Raw genomic sequence first — 23,622 nt, forward strand, 5'->3', positions numbered from 1 at the left:
GTCGTGCGGGTGGCAGCCACTCGATGTGTCCTTTCACGTCGATGTTTCTCTCTCTCTCTCTCCCTCCTTCCTCTCTCTCCCTCCCACTCTATCTGTACAAAAAATGGAAAAATATCCTCGGGTAAGGATAAAAAAAAAAAAAAAGAAAGGGAGAATGCTAAATCCCATCGTCTGCATGTATAAAGGACAAGATATGCCTATTTATATTGCTGTCATCTGAAGATGAATTGACTTAATGTCAGGGATGGTGGTGTGTCAGACTAAACAGACATATATTTTTTTTTCCTCACCTGAGGACATTTTTCCATTTTTTGTTCAGATAGAGTGGGAGGGAGAGAGAAAGAGAGAAACATCGACGTGAAAGGGACACATCGAGTGGCTGCCACCCACACAACCCAACCAGGGCCGGGGACAAACTGCAACCGAGGTACATGCCCTTAGAGGGAACTGAACTCAGGTCTCTCTGGACCGCAGGCCAGTGCTCTAACCGCTGGGCCAAACTGGCGAGGGCTAGACATATTCTTTTAGATATCTTAGTCTCAGGTGTCCAGCGTAGTGATTGGACAGTTATATAACTTACAAAGTGAGTTATATAAATAAGTCTAGTACTCATCTGACACCATACATAGTTATTACAGTATAATTGTATAAATGAAATTCTTAATTTTCATTTACTACCTCCCCCCCCTTAAATGTTTTTCTATTTAAAATGGGTCATAGATACATTTAGTCTATTTGAAATGTGTTCAGCGAAAAGTCCAGTAGTAGTATGCAGTCGGTTTGAACATTTGAAGTTTTACCGTTATAGTGCTATGGCAGTTCCTAATTAGATCCATCATACCCTGAACACTTCAGAAGGATCCTATTTATGGCTAGCAAGACTGATTTCAGTAATTAGCTTGCTTTTTTTTCTGACAATACTGTACACAGTTTCACAGAGAATGAAATTGGTATCCAGAATGTATTGATTCTCTCTTTGGTCTCTCAACCCCACAGCTTCTAGAAGACAGATCAGCATCATGCCCGTTTCACTCATTGAGCAGAACTTGGGGATTATTATAGAGTGTACTTTTTGAGAGTAAACTGCTATTGTACTTTTATGGCATCATGAAAATTAATTTTCTGTTTTTAGCTGTGAAACAAAAAAATAACCTTAAAGCTGCCCGCAAGAATGGTAAACAGAAGAAAATGAAGCGGAAATGGCCTGGCACTGCAGACAAGGGATCAAAGGCATCACTGAGGAACAGCGGCTCACAGGAACAGGTACAAGAACGATTCTGTCTTACCCTTCGTGACAAGCCACAAAGTGAGAATTGCCAGCAGTAAAATGTTCTCTGACTGCGGTGGGCTGCACGTTCCCTCTCATGCAGGAGCTGCCAGCACCCACTCTAAGCTTTCGTGTTGTACCTGTTGCCTCAAATACATGCACACGAGCCCCTTGATATTGGAGTATTGTGCTGTCAGTGTCTATGGAAAAACAGACTGGGTAGCAGGGAGAAAATACAATAATCATGAGCACATTTCAAAGCCACAGAGTCTTACGAAGTTTCTACTATTGCAGTCCCTGGTCTACTGGTTCTTGACTCGCTCTGGAAAATTAAAAATGAATGTATCTGCACATTGGCCTTACCGTCCACTCCCTACCCTCCTTGTAGTTTGATTTTGCTTGTTGTTCCTTTCCCTTGGTCTGTACATGTAATCAGAGTGGGACAATAAGTAACTCCCCAGACTCTTCTTTTCTGAGAGCTTCTAAACTGGCGGCAACCATCTTATTAGGTTTGGCCATGGGGACAAGTGGTAAAATACTAGAAATACCAAATATTATAGATTGAAATATATTTATGTAAAATCTTGCTCTGCCCCCATATTTTACAAATGAAGAATCAGGCCCAAGGGTTCAGGTGACTGCCCATGGTCACACAGGGCCGGGCCAGCGCTGGGACCTTGTGTCTTGACCCCCCCACCATCAGTTTTCCCTTTCATTTGGTTTATATTGACTTAAAAGTTTATTCAGCCAAAGCTGATAGCTCTTCTACATCTCTTCTACATGAAGAACAAATCTAAATATGTATGTTACAATTTAATAACATAACCAAATAAAACCAAAGATTTAAACTGACATATTTATAAGACATACTTGATAGTGCTAAGTGGAACTATGACATTACTATGAAGCAGACATAAATATACGGTTAGCTCTCTTCTTTGCACATACTATATTTCTTAAACTATTCAGAAATTTGGTGTGCTGAAGCTAGAAGTTATATTACAAGTTAATATGCTAACAGCAGTTAATGCTTCTAAAGAGCTAAAATGGCCCTGGCTGGTGTGGCTTAGTGATTAGAGTATCAGCCCCTGCACTGAGGGTCTTGGGTTCAGTTCCTGATCAAGGGCACATACCTGGGTCAGGTTTGATCCCCCGCCCCGTCAGGACACGTGAAGGAGGCAACCAGTCTATGTGTGTATCTCACACTGATGTGTTTCTCTCTCTCCCCTGCCTCCCTCCCTTCTCTTCCGCTCCCTAAAAATCAATAGAAAAAATATCCTCAGGTAAGGATTAACAACAACAAAAATAAATAAAATCAAGAGCTAAAATGTATTATGAAAATCCCCCTTTTGTTTTTATACCTTGATCATCATCTTTGAGGGTGTAGTTCTACTTACATTTGTTCTTTTTTTTTTTAATTCTTTTTTCTTTATTGATTTTAGAGAGAGAGGATGGGAGGAGAGAGAGATAGGAACATCGATGAGAGAGAACACCAATTGGCCCCCTCCTGCATGCCCCCCACTGGGGATTTGGCCCACAACCTGGGCATGTGCCCTGACCGAAATCGACCCCCTGACCTCTTGGTGCATGGTTGATGCTCAACCACTGAGCCACACCAGCCAGGCTATTCTTTTCTTTAAATCCTCACCTGAGGACATGCTTAGAGAGAGGAGGGAGTGAGGGAGGAAGGGGAAGAGAGAGAGCGAGAGAAAGAAACAAAGATCCATCAGTTGACTTCCTAAAGCTCCCTGACTGGGGATCAAACTCTCAACCCAGGTATGTGCTCTGACCCAGAATTAAACTGACAACCTTTTGGTGCATGGGATGATGCTCAACCAACTGAGCCACTCTGACGAGGCTACATTTATTCATTGAGCTGGTTAGTATACTGAGCTGACACCCAGAGAGCATCTCACTGAAATGAAATGTTACACTGCTTTCAGTACTTATGATTTCCAGTTTGTCTCCATTGTGCTAAAGAGCCTTGTTCTTATACTGTACTTTGCTTTTTATCACAAGTAGTAACACTTTTATTTTTTTATTCATTTGAAGGGCAAAGTACATTTAAATATTTAAATTTTATAAATACTAATGACCAATGCTGGAATGCTGTTGAAACTGACAAAGCATTCATTTTTCAACCGGTGTACAACAGTCCAAATATTATCCATGAAGGTTAGTTTAGAAGAGTCACTTTTTAATGTTTTATAGGGGGTTTAAAATAATTTCGTGCAATGGAATAAAATATTTAATTTTCTGTTTTTCACATTTAGTCTTTTGGTTTTGTTTCCAAAGGGTGGTAAACCTCAAGAGAGGCAGCAGCACATGCGAATGAGTCAAGGGTTCATCAACCAACACACAGTGGAACGCAAGGGAAAACCTGTTTGTAAATATTTCCTTGAAAGGAAATGTATTAAGGTACAAAATATGTGTAAACAGAAATACACTAAAATGGAAGATGTAGCAAAAATGTACTAAAACCAACTCCTTTTTCCACTAAATGCTCTAAAAGCATACCTGTTTCCTCCTGGAAAGGCTCACTTAGAAAATTTTACTAAAATACTCCTTTAGGGTTAAGAAATGTGTGTGTGTGTGTGTGTGTATAATCCTCACCCGAGGACATTTTTGCATTTATCTTCAGATAGAGCAGGAAGGAGAGAGGGAGGAAGAAAGAGAGAGAGAAACATTGATGTGAGAGAGACGCATTGAGTGGTTGCCACCCATACGACCAACCAGGGCCGGGGACAAACTGCAACCGAGGTACATGCCCTTAGCGGGAACTGAACCCGGGACTCTCTGGTTCGCAGGCTGACGCTCTAACCCAGTGGTTCTCAACCTTCCTAATGCTGCAACCCTTTAATACAGTTCCTCATGTTGTGGTGACCCCCAACCATAAAATTATTTTCGTTGCTACTTCATAACTAATTTTGCTACTGTTATGAATTGCCATCAGAAATATGTGTTTTCCAGTGGTCTTAGAGGACCCCTATGAAAAGGTCGTTCAACCCCCAAAGGGGTCATGACCCACAGGTTGAGAACCGCTGCTAATCGCTGTGCCAAACTGGCCAGGGCTAAGAAATAAAATTTTTTAAAAATGTTTAGGACTTAATGTATTAAGTAATTAATGTGATATCATAAGATACTCATTAAGAATTAGACTGTAAAGTTTCCTAGGCTGTGTTTTTTGTTTTTTGGAATTATTTGTTTAGTAAGAATGGTAATGACTTAACTGTGAGAAGTAATAGCTTTTCCTTGTTTCTTTTTTTGGCCTAGGGAGACGAATGTAAGTTCGATCATGATGCAGAGATAGAGAAGAAAAAGGAAATGTGCAAGTTTTATGTACAAGGATATTGTACCAGAGGTGAAAACTGTCTTTTTCTGCATAATATCCTTTATCACAAGATATTATAACTTTACTGTTCTTTTTTTTTTCCTCACCCGAGGACATTTTTTCATTTTTTGTTCAGGTAGAGTGGGAGGGAGAGAGAGGAACAGAGAGAGAGAGAGAGAGAAACATCGATGTGAAAGGAACACATCGAGTGGCTGCCACCTGCACAACCGACCAGGGCTGGGGACAAACTGCAACCGAGGTACGCGCCCTTAGTGGGAACCGAACCCGGGTCTCAGGACCGCAGGCCGACACTCTAACCGCTGAGCCAAACTGGCCAGGGCTATAACTTTACTTTTCATAAATGCTTACACAAACATTTTAAATATGTATGCTTTTGAAGAAAACCATTTTAGCTATGGCAAAATTATATCATCTAAGCCCAACTCAGTATTGAAATGATTCAATTGTACACAGATTTTATTTTCTCCTGTAAGAAAAGAGGAATTTCTTAGAAATTCTCTCAGATGAAGTATAGCAGGTTCATGAGATCTGTTCAGGTCCCAGAAAGACACTGTCAGAATTTCTGCTGTGACATTCACTGATTGAATCTGTATTCATGGAAGCTCCTTCATAGGAAGAGGCAGGGACTGCATAATTTGGGATGCGTGTTTTCTGTATATTCTGTACTCTAGAGGTTAGCTGCCCCTTAATTTGAAGAATAACCCTTACTTCAGTGCACAGGTACAGACATGTTGTAAAAACATGGAAAAAGAACATTTTTAGGGTAACAGCACCTTTGGTCACTTCAGTCATTCTAGTATAAGACCTCTCAAATTCTAACTTAAGATTCTTTTCCTAGGAGACAGTGTTGACATTGTATACATTGATCCTATTACACGAAGGATCCAGATTTGTTAAGACATATTGTCATTGACTTTAATTCCTCTACCCCAAAAGAATGTTTTAAAAATACTCACACTTCTCAAGGTATTTAAAATACACATCTCTTTCTCATATCAGTGAAACATATCTGTAGTCTACTATAAGAATGGATATGAAGGCAGAACGTGTCCTGTGATAGCCAATAAACTTGATTTATATAATCATCCTAAAATTAAAACTTTTTTCCATATGACTCAATAATTGTCATAAGTGGGGAATTTTTTTTTTTTATGAATTTTTTATTTATTTTTTTGTTACAGGTATTTTACCTTTTTACCCCATTGGCACCCCCCACCCCAACCCACCTCCGCCCCTGTCCCCGGCTTAGTTGTCCATGTCCATTGGTCATGCATACATGCATATAAGTTCTGTGGTTTATCTCTTCCCACCCCCCCACCCCCTCACCCCCTCACCCCCTCTTCTGAGGGATGTCAGTCTGTGCCCTACTTCCATGTTTCTGGGTCTACCGTATTCCTCAGACTGTTATGTTCATTATATTCCGTATATAAGTGAGATCATGTGGTATTTGTCTTTTTCTGCTTGGCTTATTTCACTTAGGATAATACTTTCCAGGTCCTTCCATGTCATCTCAAAGGATAAGAGATCTTTCTTTCTTACAGCTGCATAGTGCTCCATTGTGTATATGTACCACAGCTTTTTTATCCATTCGTCTACTGCTGGACACTTGGGCTGTTTCCAGATCTTAGCTATTGTAAATAGTGCTGCTATGAACATGGGGGTACATATATTCTTTCTGATTGGTGTTTCAGGCTTCTTAGGGTATATTCCCAGCAGTGGGATCACTGGGTCAAATGGAAGTTCAATTTTTAATTTTTTGAGGTAGCACCATATTGTTTTCCATAGCGGCTGCACCAGTCTGCATTCCCACCAGCAGTGTATTAGAGTCCCCTTTTCTCCACACCCTCGCCAACACTTGTTGTTTAATGATTTGTTGATGGCAGCCATTCTGATAGGTGTGAGGTGATACCTCATTGTTGTTTTAATTTGCATCTCTCTGATGATTAATGATGTTGAGCATTTCTTCATATGTCTTTTGGCCATTTGTATGTCCTGTTTGGACTGGTGTCTATTCAGCTCCTCTGTCCATTTTTTAATTGGGTTCTTTGTCTTCCTTTTGTTGAGTTCTATGAGCACTCTATATATATTGGAAATTAACCCCTTATCTGATACATCATTGGCAGTGATGTTCTCCCATACAGTGGGTTGCCTTTACATTTTGATGATTGTTTCTTTTGCTGTGCAGAAGCTTTTTAGTTTGATGTAGTCCCATGTGTTCATTTTCTCCTTTATTTCTGTTGCCTTAGGTGATGTATCAGTGAAAATTCTGCTCCGTATGATGTCCGAAATTTTGTTGCCTACATTTTGTTCTAGAATTTTTATGGATTCACGGGTCACATTTAAGTCTTTTATCCATTTTGAGTTTATTTTTGTGTATGGTGTAAGTTGATGGTCTAGTTTCATTTTTTTGCATGTAGCTGTCCAATTTTCCCAACACCATTTATTAAAGAGGCTGTCTTTACTCCACTGTATGCTCTTGCCACCTTTGTCAAATATTAATTGAGCGTATTGCCTTGGGTCCATTTCTGGGTTTTCAGTTCTGTTCCACTGGTCTATATGCCTGTTCTTGTGCCAGTACCAGGCTGTTTTGGTTACAGTCGCTTTGTAGTATAACCTGAAATCTGGTATTGTGATCCCACCTACTTTGTTCTTGTTTTTTCAAGATTGCTGTGGCTATTCGGGGTCTTTTTTGGTTCCATATGAACTTTTGAAGTATTTGTTCTAGTTCTATGAAATATGTCGTTGGTATTTTGATGGGGATTGCATTGAATCTATAGATTGCTTTGGGTAGTATGGACATTTTAATGATGTTAATTCTTCCAATCCATGAACAGGGTATGTGCTTCCACTTTTTTATATCTTCCTCTATTTCTTTTTTCAATGACCTGTAGTTTTCTGCAAATAGGTCCTTTACTTCTTTGGTTAAGTTTATTCCTAGGTATCGTAATTTTTTTGGCACGATGGTAAATGGGATTGTTTTTTCAGTTTCTCTTTCTGTGAGTTCATCATTGGTTTACAAGAATGCCGTCGATTTCTTGACGTTAATTTTGTATCCTGCTACTTTGCCAAGTTCATTTATTAAGTCTAGTAGATTTTTGATGGAGTCTTTAGGGTTTTCTATATATAGTATCATGTCATCTGCAAATAATGACAGTTTCACTTCCTCCTTTCCAATTTGGATCCCTTTTATTTTTTCTTCCTGTCTGATTGCTGTGGCTAAGACTTCCAGTACAATGTTAAATAAGAGTGGCGAAAGTGGACATCCCTGTCTTGTTCCTGTTCTTAATGGAAATGTTTTTAGTTTCTGTCCATTGAGTATGATGTTGGCTGTAGGTCTTTCATATATGGCCTTTATTATGTCGAGATATGATCCCTCTATTCCTACATTGCTGAGCGTTTTTATCAGAAATGGATGCTGGATTTTGTCAAATGCTTTTTCAGCATCTATTGATATGATCATGTGGTTTTTATTCTTCATTTTGTTTATGTGGTGTATCACGTTTATTGATTTGCGAATATTGTACCAGCCTTGCATCCCTGGAATGAATCCCACTTGGTCATGGTGAATAATTTTTTTGATGTATTTCTGGATCCGATTTGCTAATATTTTGTTCAGGATTTTGGCATCTATGTTCATCAGGGATATTGGCCTGTAGTTTTCTTTCTTCGTAGTGTCTTTTTCTGGTTTTGGAATTAGAATTATGCTGACCTCATAGAACGTGTTTGGAAGTCTTCCTTCTTCTTGAATTTTTTGAAATAGTTTGAGGAGAATGGGTGTTAGTTCTTTTTTGAATGTTCGGTAAAACTCCCCCGTGAAGCCATCTGGGCCTGGGCTTTTGTTTGCTGGGAGAGTCTTGATTTCCTCTTCAATTTCCTTAGTTGTTATTGGTCTGTTCAAGTTTTCTATCTCTTCCGGGTCTAGTTTTGGGAGACTGTGTGTTTCTAGAAATTTGTCCATTTCGCTTAGATTGTCGAATCTGTTGCCATATAGTTGTTCATAGTAGTTGTTAACGATCTTTTGTATTTCCGTGGTGTTGGTTGTTACTTCTCTTTCATTTCTGATTTTGTGTATTTGGGTTCTCTCTCTTTGTTTCTTGGTGAGTCCAGGTAAGGGTCCATCAATCTTGTTTATCTTTTCGAAAAACCAGCTCTTTGTTTCATTGATCCTTTGAATTGTTTTTTTGGTCTCTATGTCATTTATTTCTGCTCTGATCTTTACTATTTCCTTCCTTCTACTCGCTCTGGGGTTTTCTTTTTGTTTGGTTTCTAATTCTTTAAGTTGTGAGGTTAGACAGTCAATTAGAAATTTTTCTTGTTTTTTGAGGTAGGCCTGTAGTGCTATGAACTTCCCTCTCAGAACTCCTTTCGCTGCATCCCATAGATTTTGTGTTGTTGTGTGTTCATTTTCATTGGTTTCCAGGAAGTTTTTAATTTCTTCCTTGATCTCCTCGGTGACCCATTCATTGTTTAATAACATGCTGTTTAGCTTCCATGTGTTGAAATGTCTTTGCATGTTCTTGTTGCAATTGATTTCTAGTTTCATGCCATTGTGATCTGAGAAGATGCTTGATATGATTTCAATCTTCTTGAACTTGTAGAGATTTAGTTTGTGTCCTATCATGTGGTCTATCTTTGAGAATGTCCCATGTGCACTTGAGAAGAATGTGTATTCTGTAGTTTTGGGGTGTAATTCTCTGTAGATATCTATTAAATCCATTTGGTCTAGTGCTTCATTTAGAGTCTCTGTTTCCTTGCTAATGTTTTGCCTAGAGGATCTATCCAGTGCTGTCAACGGGGTGTGGAAGTCCCCTGCTATAATTGTATTGTTGTCAATTTCTCCTTGGAAGTCCTCCAGAAGATTTTTAATATATTTTGGTGCTCCTATATTGGGTGCATATATGTTTATCAAGGTTATATCTTCCTGTTGGATAGATCCTTTCAATATTATGTAGTGGCCGTCTTTGTCTCTAGTTATAGTCTTCATTTTGAAATCTATTTTATCCGATATGAGAATTGCTACCCCAGCTTTTTTTTGCTTTCCATTTGCTTGGAAAATTTTTTTCCATCCCTTCACTTTCAACCTAGGTGAGTGTTTTGTTGAGAGGTGGGTCTCTTGTAAACAACATATGGATGAGTCATGCTTTCTTATCCAATCAGCTACTCTGTGTCTTTTTATGGGAGCATTCAATCCATTTACGTTTAAGGTGATTATTGATATGTACTTATTTATTGCCATTTTTGTTTAGTGTGGTTCTATTTTTCTTCCCATTTCTACTGCTAATTACAGCAGTCCTTTTAACATTTCTTGCAGTGCTGGTTTGGTGCTAATGTATTCCCTTAGCCTTTTTTTGTCTGGGAAGCTCTTTATTTGATCTTCTATTTTGAATGATAGCCTTGCTGGGTAGAGTAGTCTTGGATTCAGATTCTTGTTTTTCATGACTTTGATTACTTCATGCCATTCTCTTCTGGCCTGTAGTGTTTCTTGTGAGAAGTCAGCTGAGAGCCTTATGGGGTTCCCTTTGTAGGTAACCTGTTGCTTATCTCTTGCTGCTTTTAGGATTCTCTCTTTGTCTTTAATTTGTGGCATTGTAATTACTATGTGTCTTGGTGTGGGCCTGTTTGGGTTCTTCTTACTTGGGACTCTCTGTGCTTCTTGAACTTGAATGCCTTCTTCCTTCACCAAATTAGGGAAGTTTTCTCTCACTATTTTTTTGAATATATTCTCTATCCCTTGCTCATTTTCTTCTTCGGGGACTCCTATGATGCGAATATTATTACGTTTCCAGTTGTCCCATAGTTCTCTTAAGCTGTCTTCCTGTTTTTTAATAGTTTTTTCCTTTTGTTTTTCTGATTGGTTGATTTTTTCTATCCTGTCTTGTAATTCACTGATCCGGTACTCAGCTTCCTCTACTCTGCTTTTTAAACCTTCCAATGTGTTTTTCATTTCTGATATATCATTTTTTATCTCTTCTTGTTGGTTTTTAATTTCCAATTGGCTTATTTTCAGTGTCTCTATGTCCTTACTCATGCTGTTCAGCTTCCTCAAGATCATGGCTCTGAATTCTAGCTCTGTTAACATGCCTAATTGCTCCACATTGATCTCATCTTCGGTGGAGGTCTCTTGCTCTTTCATTTGGCTTCTGTTTCTGTGTTTCACCATTTTGGCTATCACGGCTTTGGAGCCTGTCAAGTTCTCCCTGTGGGTGTTGGTGTTCTGCTGTTTGTGGCTCCCTCTCCTGTGTTTAGATGAGCGAGGGAGGACCCACGTTGAACACCACTGTCAAGTCTTACTTTCCTGGTTAAAGTTGCCAGCCCAGGAAAGGTTATACTTTATCTTTTTGCCTGGAGGCTAGCAGTCTAGGTTACTTGAGGAGTTTTGGGTTGTCAGTTGATTGAAAAACTCCCTCAGGTGCTTAGCACAAGGGGATTTCCCGAGGGTGAGGCAGATGCTGGTTGTTAGTGAGCCTCAATTAGCACTTCAATGGCCCACAGGGTGGGGTTGGATCTCCGAGGGAGGGGCTGCTGCCTCTCTCAGAGCCCTGGGAAGGAGCAATGTGGCCACCGTCCTGAGTGGCTGCACTCAGCCAAAGCTCTGAGCGCCCTCCAGATCCCGAGTGTCCCGACACAGTTCCAGTCCAGTCCGCCCTCCCTCTGCCGGAGCCCAAGGTGAGTGGCTGTGGCTGTTTCAGCCTCTGTCCTGGCTCTGCGCTGTGGAGCCGCCTGGGAGTGTGACCCGAGGGCGCTGCTCCCAGCTAAGGCCGGTGGGCTCCGAGCCCCCGTCTCGCGCCTTTGCAAGCCTACCGGGATGGAGTCAGTGTCCCTCGTTGTATGGTCCTCGCAAGCTGCTTTTCTGTTGCTTTTTCCCGTTGATTTGTCTGTGTTATAGTTGTAATTCCAGTTTGGTTCTGGGAGACGGTCTGTGTAGCTCCGTTCACTCCGCCGCCATTTCGATCCCTTTTAAGTGGGGAATTTTAAATGGGGAACTCAGTGTTTCCACTAGGTGGAAAGGCATTTAAGAAGGAAAAACAAGCCCTGACCGGTTTGGCTCAGCAGTAAGAGCATCCGCCTGCGGACCAAAGAGTCCCGAGTTAACGAACCTCAGTTGCAGATTGTCCCTGGCCCCGGTTGGGGTCATGTGGGTGGCAAACACTCCATGTGTCTCTCTCACATCGATGTTTCTCTCTCTTCCCACCTCTCTCCCCACTCCGCTCTATCTGAAGATAAATACAGAAATGTCCTCGGGTGAGGATTAAAAAAAAAAAAAAGAAGGAAAAACAAAGTCATTAAATGAGTAATAAATTATTTCAGTGGGGTTAAGAATGTTACCTTCCTTAACATTTGGGATACATGAATATCCTTGCAAGTTTTACCACACAGGAACAAAATGTTATCAGGGCGAGTACTGCAAGTTTTCCCATGCACCTCTGACTGCCGAAACACAGGAACTGCTGGCTAAAGTAAGTACGCTTTTAGTCATCTTTGGTTTTGTTTTTTAAGAATATGTTTGAACTAAGGGAGAGAATTTGAAAAGCTACTGTTCTTGAAGGAAAAGGCCTCATAGTTTAGCATATGGCATATATTAGGACTGATAATCTAAGAATTTACTTCAGTTTAGAATATTATTACTTATTTTCATATTTTTCCTTGTAGCTTTAAGGGAATTTACATTTATTGCTGGTATACATTCAAGAGTTCTTAAAACCTTCAATGCGATTAGAAATGTTAATAGCTAAGCTAAAAAAAGGAAATAGCAAATAGGAGAAAGTTACTCCTGTTATACCCTTAGAAGGAAAATTAAGGACCACTGGTTGATAAACAGTTCAGATTTACATCACAGAATACTCTAGTTATTTCACAGTGTTTTCTCCAAATATTCTTTTAGTCTGGAAGAAAGGATAGTTGAAAAATAATAGACATTTATATTCTATCCTTTCCCATATGTTATTTGGAGCAAGTTTCTCCAAAATTAAACTGAAATATAAGCGAAAATCAAAGACTCTTTTAAAAGCAAGCCATACAATATTGTGGCAAAAGTTTTTTTGAGCACATGCATATGTTAGAAAGTCAAAAATTCTTATTTCTAGATATTTTTAGGTTGTAAAACATGAAGGGTTACTCTAGAATTAGAAGTCATACCAAATATTTGGTTGTTTATTAGTATGAAATATATATGTAAAAATGACATGTCAAATTTTTTTTCATTTTCTCTTATAGTCAATATTTTTAGATGATTACTAGGATGACTAATTTTGGGATCATGAGAAAAATTATGAGTATTATGATATATATGATAATGCATAAAAACAATTATGTGCTTTTTTTTCATATTAGGTTTTGGATACTGAAAAGAAGTCATAAAAATCAGATACATTAAAAAAGGTAAAATTAGGATTTAGCACTTTTTTTTTTCTAAAACATTTCTAGAAGTTGGCATGGAAACAGGGCATTTTCCATTTTCAAAAATAGAAGTCACTTTCTCCTCCCCCACTAAAAATATTTGGTACCTATGCATAGATATATATTGTGGATCTCCATAGATCTGCTTCACTATCTTTTATGGTTTTGTTCTCCTCCTTTGTTTCTTTGTAAATTTACCAAAAGTACATGATTCACTAAATAGTATATTTAATTGTGCTTGTGTTTGGATTTTATTTAAGTAGTAACATACTCTGTATTAATTGGTGACTTGCTGTTTTCACTCAGCTTTATCCTTCAGAGATTTATGTAGATGCACGCAGCTGTTATTCATTTTTATTCCTTTATAGCATTTCAGTCATTAACTATGTTATAGTTTATTTAGTTATTCTATTGATGGACACTGAGGTTATTTTCAATTTTTTAAATACAAACTGTTGCTACAAATAATGTTCTTGTCTCCTGATATACATGTGTGTGCGTTACACTGGGTGTGTACCAAGGAGTAGAATTTTTGCATCATTTTAATATTTAAGATGATACCAGTCTTCTGTAAAGTACTTGTAACAGTTTATACTCCCACCAAGTGTGTTAAAGAACTGTCGATCCACTTGCCAATACTTTGTTTTATTAAGACTTTAATTTTTTTACCAATTTAGTAGGTATAAAAAATGGTGTCCCATAGCTTTATTTTCATGAAGTTCAACATAATTTCTTACACTTCACTAGCTTTTAAGTTTCACCTTTGGTGAAATGCCTGTTAATGTCTTTTTTGCTTATGTTTCTATTGGGCTGATTGTCCTCTATAAATTGGTTTTATATATTCCTGATAGAATCTTTTGTGAGGTATGTATAGCAGGTCTTTTTCCATTTTGTGGGCTGTCTTTTCACTTTTTTTGAGGTGTCTCAATGAGCAGAATTACTTATTTTGACAGTCTTTTTCTTTATGGTACGTTTTATATTTTATTTAAGAAATCCCGATCTAGATATTTTAATATTTTTTTGTTTTACTCTTTACATTTATATTTTAATCTCTTGGAAATTATGTCAATTAACATTTGCCACAATAATGATGTTTAACAAACAACCACAAACTCTCCATACCATGTAAAAATAAAAATTTATTTTTGGTGCATCTTCAGATTGGCTGGGTTGGTTCTACTTCATACAGCAGATCGATTGGGATGGCTGTGCCCACATTTGTCCTCCTGGGACCAGTGGGCTATGTGGGCTTGTTCTTTTCACAGTAGCTCAAGAGGCCTTTTTGCCTCACATTTGCTAACAACCCATTGGCCAAAGTCAATCACATGGTGAAACCTAAAGTCAAGGAGTAGGAAGTACATTCTTCTTTTTGTACTTTCTGTGTGGGAGGAACTGCTAGATTACATGAAAAAGTGTGTGGTTGTGGCTATAGGGAGGAAGGAAGAATTACAACTGATCATTTAGTTTATTTCATGGTAAGGCTGAATAATATTCCATTGTATGTATATACCACATTTTATATATTCATTCATCTGTTGATGGTCACCTGAGTTGCTTTCTTGTTTTAACTATTGTGAATAATGCTGGTATAGACATGGGTATACAAATATCTTTTTGAGACCTTATTTTCAATTCTGAATATATACCCAGAAGTAGAATTGCTACATCATATGATGATTCTATTTTTAATTTTTTGAGGAACCACCATACTGTTTTCCCCAGCAGCTATACCAGTTTACATTCCCACCAACAGTGCATAGGGTTCCAATTTCTGCACATGCTCACCAACACTTATTTTCTGTTGTTGTTGTTTTTGTTTTTGTTCTGTTTTGTTTGTTTTTTGTGAGGTGGTATCTCATAGTTTTGATTTGTATTTCCCTAATGATCAGTGATGTTGACCCTCTTTTCATGTGCTAATTGGCCATTTGCCTATCTTCTTTGGAGAAATAATGTTTGTTGAAGTTCTTTGCCTCCCCCCCCCCCCAAGGATATTTTTCCATTGATTTTCAGATAGAGTGGGACGGAAGTGGGGAAAGAGAGACAGAGACAGAGACATAGACATCGATTGGTTGCCTCCAACCAGGACTGGGAATTGAATCACAACCGAGGTATGTGCCCTTGACTGGAATTGAACCCCCAACTCTTTGTTCCGCAACTCTTTGGACCACTGAGCGAAACTGGCCAGGGCTTTTTGCCCATTTTTGATTTGAGTGTTTTTGGTTTTTTTTTTATAGCTAAGTGTTAGGAATTCTGTGCATATTCTGGATATTAACCATCTATGATATATATAATTTGTGAATATATTCTACCATTCTGTGGGTTGCCTTCTTGCTCTGTGGATAGTGTCCTTTGATGTACAGATTTTAAATTTTTTATGAAGTCCAATTTGATTATTTTTATTTTTTGTGCCTTTGGTGTCATATTCAAGAAATCACTGCCAAATCCAATGTTGTGACGCTTTTATCCTATGTTTTCTTATAAGAGTTTTGTAGCTCTAGCTTAACTTATATTTAGGTCTTTGATCCATTTTCTGTTACTTTTGTATATGTTAGGTAAGGGCCCAACTTTATCATTTTGCATGTGGATATCCAGCTTGCCCAGCACCATCTGTTGAAAAGACTGTCCTTTCCCCCATTGAATGATCTTGGCTTCTTGTCAAAATACGTGAGGGTTTATTTCCAGGCTCTGTATTCTATTCCATTGGTCTTTGTTCTTTTTTCAGTTTTGTTTTGGCTAATTGGGGCCCCTTAAGATTAGGATAGATTTCTCTCTTTCTGAAAAAAAAAGTCATTGTGATTTTGATAGGGATTACATTGAATCTGTAGGTCACTGTGTAGTATTGACATCGTAACAAAATTAAGTCTTCCAGTTCATGAACATGGGATGTTTTTCCATTTATTTATGTCTTCTTTAAATTCCTTCAGCAGTGTTTCATAGTTTTCACTGCTTGGTTAATTTCATACAGCAGATCGGTTAATAGTCTTTCACCTTCTTGGTTAATTCATAAGTATTTTAATTCTTTTGAGATACAGTAAATGGAATTGTTTTCTTAATTTCCCTTTTAGATTGTTTGTTGTTAGTGTATAGAAGTACAATAGATTTTCGTTTGTTGACTGTGTATCTTACTACTATGTTGAATTTGTTTATTAGTTCTAACAGTTTTTTGTGGAATCTTTAAGTAAGTTTTCTATATATGAGATCATTGGATGGACATTATACTTAGTAAGAAAGTCAGCATCATACTTAATGGGCAAATAGAAGAGGCATTTCCATTAGAAATGTCCAATGGGACTGTCTAGTTTCTAAAAGTTAAAGAGAGTTCTCTGAAAACAACTGTGCATCAGGTGCCAGTTTCATTCATGAATACCCTTGATGAAGCAGTGAGAAATATTCATGCTATTACATCTCAATTCTTGAGTGCTCATCTTTCAATATTATGTCTAGCAAAATGGGAAGATGTATCAGTATTTACACAGTAAGGGATATTCTGAGGAAGAGCTCTTGTGCTCTGAGTTCAAGCTGAATTAGCTGCATGTTTTGATGAATACTCTTTATTTGAAAGAACAGCTGTGGGGCCAACTGGTTTCTTCAGATGTGGTGGTTTGGCAGGCACGTTCCCACAAATGAATGGAGTGACCCTGTCACTTCAAGGAAAACAACTGAAAATATTTGTTTTCAGTGATAAAATTCAGGCTTTTGAGCAAAAAGGACAATCTCAGAACATTTTATCTGCCCCTGAGCTTGAAAGCTTTTCTGTATTTAAATATTTTTTGGGTGAGGTTGGTTGGCAATATTATAGAACGTGATTTTTAAAATACTGTATAATAGAACATTTGAAAGATCTGCATAAATTAGTAAGCTAACATTTTCCAAATAAACAGTGCTTGACATTACAAAATTATGCAAGGGTAGAACACCCATCCAACCTGCAGCACAGGCTAATGGATTTTCTTGTAACAGTGCAGAAAGTTCCTTGATGTGGTCTCAGATTCTACATTGCAACTGGAAATTCATTTGCATTTATTTATTTATTTACTTTACAGAAAACTTTATTAAAATTTTTTCTAGTACTTTTATTTATTTTTAAATTAAATGTATTGGGGTGACATTGGTTAATACAGTTATATAGATTTCAGCTGTACAGTTCTATAACACATCATCTGTATATTGCATTGTGTGTTTAATATTCAAAGTCAAATCTCCTTCAGTCACCATATATTTGACCCCTGCATTTGCTTTTAATATTCATTTGCCCATCACATTACTTTTAGCTTTTCTGAGTAAGTTATAGGTTTATTTCTTATGTGGAGCATATAGTTGGGTTCTGCTTATGAGCCAAACCAAAGATTCTTTTCTTCTTTTGATAAGTAAATTAATCCATTCACATTTATTTAAATGAATGTTTGCTTTAGCTCCTGTCATTTTATATAGTTTCTGTGTATATTATATATGCATGTTTCCCTCTCCATAGTACTTTTTTCTTTCTTTAATAAATACTACTTTAACTCATTTTTATTCTTCTTTTCCACTCTAGCCCAATAACTCTTATTAACATTTCCATCCAAATCTTTCTTTTTTGATACGCTTTATTTTCTTGTATTATTTCTGAGGTCAGTTGAGTCTTGTTTCATTACTTCTGTTTTGTTCAGTTCTGCCCTTAGTTGTTGAATTTCAGTTCAAGGTGCTTTTTCAGATTCCCAAACAGGAATATTTCATTCAGTTTACATTTTTGTGTTACAGTTTTCTTCTGCATGTTTTTCACGGGGAGAGATTAGGGTAGCTACGTTGGTCATTTTCGCCACTTTGGTGTTTTCTGTTTTCTTCTGTAGCTTCGAATAAATGAAGAGTGCTTATGCCTATGTTCAGGATTATTCAAGACTGGTGATTTGAAGTGCTTTACTAGGTTCCTCATTTAAAGCACCTTCTTGTATCATTAATGGTGACATGCAATTTAAAGAAGTTGGAGGGGCAGAATGGAGTGTGGAAGTGCAGGGGTTGGTCTTCTCCGAGCTGTTCAGCTGTTGGAACAGGAGAGGAGAGAGGTGGCAGAGCTGCCGGCTGGGGGGAAATGTTGCAGGAGGAAATTGCAGAAGTCTGTCTGATTCGTGTAGTTTTCTCACTAAAATAGGAAGCAAGGTTAGGCAGAGGATGGATAAAGAGGTGTAGGATTGAAGAGAGAAAACTTGGGTTTCTCTAGGAAGACATGGGATAATAAGATAGAAGATGGATGTACAGTTAGAACTCTTCATGGCATTAAATACTTGTACAATATTTTTATGGTTTCTCACAATTCTGTTTTATAACTTAAATTATGGTTCTGCGTTTTTTTTCAACCAATTTCTTGTTGTTGGACATTTAAGCTGTTTCCAGTTTCTTACTGTTAAAAGTAAAAGTGGAACAATGTCTCTAGCTATACCATCCCTAAACTTGTAGTTCTGTTAAGTGTTTCATTGTTAAGCTGTAAGAATGGTTATCTTTCTCATTCGTTTGTAAATTGTCAGAGTATACGCTTATGTAAAATGTAAATTTTAGGAGTATTAATGACATTTGTAACATAATATTCAAATACAGAATTTTCCAAGCACAAATAATGAGATTCCAAATACACACTTTTATATAATGGTACTGATTAGTATTAGAAAAATACTGTGGCCCTGGCCTGTCGGCTTAGCGGTTGGAACGTCTGTGGACCAGAGAGTCCCAGGTTCAGTTCCCGTTAGGGGCATGTACCAAAAAAAGAAAAAAGAAAGAGAAATACTGTGAAACTAAAACTGTCATCATCATATTGTTTAATGCTGGGGAAAAACAATAGCCTCACTGACTTGGTGTGTAGAGTACACCAAAGTTAGTGACACTTCTTAGCAAATCTTACTTGAAAGTATGAGTCAGTTATTTGGCTGTAACTTAATCCCACTAAAGCAAGAGAGGAAATGAAGAGGCAGATGTGTCAGTGAAATCTCTTAAATTATGTTAAGTCAACTTAAAGGAGAAACATGCTTTTAAATGTGCTCCGTGCACTTAAAGTTGCTATAGGCTGTGGGTCTCTCAGCTACAGCACTTCCAACCATCTGCCTCCATTTCCACTTTCTTTTCCTTAGAGCAGATTTTCCGGTGTACTGTGTCAGCCATGGCTCCGCTGGGTAGTGCCCTGAATCAGGATCTTACTGTCTGCTGGTTTAAGTTCTCTGTAGTCTCACCATCTCGGCCTACTGAGCTTTCGTTCCCGCTGCCCTTTGCTCCTCTCTGCTCCCCTTGGTTTCCTCCTGTGAACTAAATCTCACTGACCCCCGCAGCTCCAAGCAAGTGTACGTGTAATGAAACCATAGTTAGTGAAAGATTCTGGACTAGAGGAAATACAAGGAAGAAATCTCTGATGGAGAAAAACCATGTTATGTGGCCTGCATGGTTATCAGGGCTGTATTAAATTTATGTCTGATCTGTTTTGGAGCCAAAACAAGGATGAACAAATCATCTATTTACCTTTTATCAGAAAGGTAGGATGTAAAACCATTTCTAATAATAATTGCATAAAAACAGTTCTATGTAGGTCTTCATTATGGAAATCACTGAACAGAATGGACAACATTCTCTTTTCTAAGATTCAGTGTGACAGGTTTCATAAAAGTTTTGCGGTTAGTTACAAAAGCCTCATGACAGTAAAACCTAACTTTCGTCAGTTTGTAAGATAAGTCAAGTATGTAGCCTTTTGGTGTTTTGACTTGATCCAGTTGTAGAACTTAAAGAATTTTTTTTTCCTTATTGATTTTAGAGAGAGGGGAAGGTAAAGGGAGAGAGAGAGAGAAATATCAGTGAGAGAGAACATTGATTGGCCGCCTCCTGCATGCCCCCCACTGGGGATCGGGCCCACAACCTGGGCATGTGCCCTGACCAGGAATCAAACCGGCGACCTCTTGGTGCATGGATCAACGCTCAACCACTGAGCCACACCAGCCGGGCAGAACTTAAGGAATTCTTACAGAGAGATGTTAAGTGACTTGTCCCCTGTCTTCAGAGACTTCCTGACTTCCTGTACAGTGTCTCACTTCACTCACTGGTTTCTGATAACTAGAACCATTGGGAGTGGTTACAGTTATACATTTCTTCCAAAGTTGCTTGTAGAAGTCAAAAGGCTGTGATTTGGCGATCTTGCCTGAATAATAGGGGCCCAGACTGCTGGTTAGAAGTACTAGTACCACCTTGGGGTTTAGTGAGATCAGCATTTCTCAGGGTAAGCACCTGCTGAATGAATGCTAGGATCATATATATGAAATCTTCTTACTACCCATCACAGTTCTATCACAGAGATTATGATAGTAAAATCAGTTCTTACTGTTTACAGATGAGGAAACCACATCTGTAAAAAGGTCTCCCAGCTCACATTCTTAGTTGTGTACATGACACATGTGCTCCCGTTCCTACACGTGTGCTCCCCTTCCTAATGGGATTCCAGGTTTGCTGAGGTGTGCTTCCCTCTTCCATGGCCAGGTCTGTGCTTTGTGCATGGCGGCCCTCACCCCAGCCCTTAGGGTTGTAGCAACAAAGGTCTAGAGTTGTGATTCTTGGCTGTGACTTCACATCGGGATCATTTAGGAAGCTTTGTAAAAGATACTGATGCCGGGGCCCACTCCCAGAATTTCTGATTTGGGCTTGGGGTTCTGGGGTATGGACATGAGATTTTCAGTAGCTTCCAAATGATTCTGGAGCACAGCCAAGGTTGAAAGTCACTGGTGTCAACAAATATTGGAAGTGCCACTCATTTTGCCAGCAGTTGGTTTAGGCTTGAAATAGGAACACATGTCCTCTGGTACACTTCTGGAAAAGTGATCATCTCTTGAGATACACAGGCACAGGCTAGACATTGCCGTGTCTAAATATGACACCCAGAGCGGATGCAGCTGTCTTAGGACTTCAAGGGGAGCTGGCAAACCAGCTGAAGATGACAGGAGAGAGTTGGGAAGAAGCTGGGTGCTTGATAGCCGAGCCATGGAATGCACCAGCCTTAGAGAGAGATCCAGCCTTCAGCCTTATATATACCATGTGAAATTATGTATATGTATATGTATATATGTATTTACTGTTTCAGCTGTTTTGATTTGAGTTCTCTGTTATCTGCAGCCAAAGGCAAGATGATAGATGTGAGCCAAGAATCAAACCTGCGTTCATCTGTCCAAGTCCACGTTTCTGCACCTCAACCCTCCTCACTGCAGGCTGTGTTCACTGTCTCAGCTCCTGTTGACAGCACAGTAAGAAACCAGTGAGAAAGGAGGAAACATGACCGCGGCAAGGAAGGGACATAGTTAGAAGGGTTAAGAGGAAAGGAGAGAATGTGCATGTTTGGTAGGAGGGATAATCTATCTGCCAGCTCACCTCGGAGTGGTGGTGAGTCCTGTGAAATGTGAAACACTCCTTTACATTACTTAAAAATGTGGGGAAAATAAGCATTTTTAGCTATTATATATGTCATTAATTCTGTGGTACGCATTTTCATAGTGAACATCTCAAGATTTGAGTGTCTTATGCAGTTGATAGAATATCACACTTTAATGGCAGTTTATTTTTATTGGTATATAAAACATGGTGGAACTTAGGTTAGTGACATATTTAGATTTGAACATAATTTTAAACTGAAATTATGTATGTATATAGTCAAAAATTTACTGTAAAATAAAATTTGTTATGAAATTTATTTTGGTTTAATTATGAAAACAAAGGGTTTTTTTTTAATGGAAAAAAAAATGGTTTCTGTCTCTTCCCCTTGTTCTGCCCCCTTTATGGTAGGCAGAATTCCTTTTTTAAATTTATTTTCTTTTCTAGAGAACGAGAAGAGGGGGAGAGAGAGAGAACCATGGATTTATTGTTCCACTTATTTTTATGCATTCATTGGTTGATTCTTGTATGTGCCCTGACTAGGGACCAAACCCACAACCTTGGCATATCAGGATGACGCCCCAACCAACTGAGCTACCTGGCCAGGGCTGTGGAAGGCAGAATTCTAAGATGGCTCCCAGGACTCGGCCTGGCGACTTGAACCCCTCCTCTGGGTGGGCATTACTGTGATGGGATGGATTTTACTCCCAGCACTAATTAAGATACATGTCGAAGATAAAGCAGTTTTACCTTTTATATCATTAAGGTCTCCAGTCAGTTGGTTTTGAGTTCATCCAAAGAGAGGTGTTCCTGGGTGGGTCTCCGCTAATCAATGAACCCTTAAAAGAGGCTGGGCCCTTCCTGAAGTCAAAGGTGAGAAGCGTGAGGGAGGTTCTGCTGGCCTTGAAGCTGCCCTGCTGGGAGAGGACTGTGGGAACAGCAGTCTCAGCCACAGGTTACTGAATTCGGCCAACTGCCTGAGGGGACTTGAGAGAGGTGGGCTCATTTCGTATGTTCCCACCGCTGCCCTCAAACCAGCCATTTTCCAAAGGAGCTCAGAATCTTTCTAATTGTGATTAAGTCCTGTCAGATGAAGATGCCTTGAGGATATAGCTTCTCAGTGAATTGTCATGTAGTCAGAAGTGACCGTTCGGGGCTTTGGAGGCGTTCCAGGTCTGCTCCATGGACGGGTGACTCCGGGGGGCCGGCGCTGACAGCTGCTTTGGGGAGGCCGGGGAGGACAGGGAGGCAAGCCGTGGCCCCCGGAGTCACAGAGACTCAGCTGTTTTTCTGGAGTGAATTCTCTTTAAATTCATCTGTTTGAACTTCGTTTCCAGAGTTCTGAGAAAATGGCTTTAGGCTGTCTTGCCAGAGTTCTCCCGTGACATTTGTGAAGTGGTTTTTCGGAAATTCTGAGTCGCCAGTCAAGAAGTGAAAACCTGGCTCACTCTTAAGTATTGTTTGACGTCACAGTACCTTCCTCTTTAAATCTATATCTGCACTTTAGGAGCATTCATTTGTGACCGGTAGGGAGACTGCTGCGTGCTGTCTCCGAGTCCTTGTCCTTCTCAGTCCCCTCTGCTGCCTGGCGTCCAGGAACTCCTCCCCTGGAAAGATGTTCCTCGTTCCCGGACAATTTGGAACCATCACTTGGCCCCATGTTTTTTAAACTACCTTTTTAAGGGGTTCCACAGAGTGGCCTTTTATTTATTTATCATTCACACAAGTCTTAAATAAATATGAGTTTTGTATTCCAGCTGTACTAAAAATTGTTTCCAGTGTATTAGCCTGGATATGTTGCTTGGCGGGTGAATCTGTTACATAACACCGTAGGACGGACTTCAGTCTTGGACTTCCTGAACAGATTTGTGCTTCAGCCCACGTCTGCTGACACACCAGCTCTTTTCAGCTTTCCGTGCCTGCAGACGACAAGCCAACTTAAACTTCCTCCTGCAGCTGAACCCGGCTAGGTAAACCCGGAATCAACAGAAGTGCCCCTTATTTCAGCCAAATGCGCATAAAACAGTCATTTCAGTTCACAGAGAAGGAAAACCTGGTCCCAGTGAATTCCTGATTGTCTCAGGGGCTGAATGCCTGTCCTTGTGTGGCCGTGAAGGGTTCTGTGTTCTCACGAGCCGGGAGGTGAAGGGAGCCGAGGTCGCCGCCCCCACCTTGCCGCCCGGCTGCCAGCCTTTGCAGGCCGTGGGTTCTTTTGGACGCGCCCCACGGCTAGATGTGT

At 39.3% G+C, this 23,622-nt stretch overlaps 1 protein-coding gene across 3 annotated transcripts in view; it reads left to right on the top strand.

The window, feature by feature from the left end:
- Positions 1-21,607, top strand: part of ZC3H8 (zinc finger CCCH-type containing 8) — a 41,776-nt gene extending 20,169 nt beyond the window's left edge. For 2 of the 3 annotated variants that reach the window (XM_036263035.1, XM_036263034.1), the window contains 6 exons: positions 1,133-1,263; positions 3,563-3,685; positions 4,541-4,652; positions 11,967-12,076; positions 12,951-12,998; positions 21,132-21,606. In XM_036263035.1, the coding sequence (XP_036118928.1) occupies positions 1,133-1,263; positions 3,563-3,685; positions 4,541-4,652; positions 11,967-12,076; positions 12,951-12,977 (503 nt within the window). In that variant the 3' untranslated portion in view covers positions 12,978-12,998; positions 21,132-21,606. Of the gene's footprint in view, positions 1-1,132; positions 1,264-3,562; positions 3,686-4,540; positions 4,653-11,966; positions 12,077-12,950; positions 12,999-21,131 lie in introns of all 3 variants that reach the window. The other variant, XM_036263033.1, reaches the window with a different exon arrangement.
- Positions 21,608-23,622: the final 2,015 nt, after the last annotated feature.

The sequence above is a fragment of the Molossus molossus genome, unplaced genomic scaffold (assembly GCF_014108415.1).
Source record: "Molossus molossus isolate mMolMol1 unplaced genomic scaffold, mMolMol1.p scaffold_m16_p_15, whole genome shotgun sequence".
NCBI lineage: Eukaryota > Metazoa > Chordata > Mammalia > Chiroptera > Molossidae > Molossus > Molossus molossus.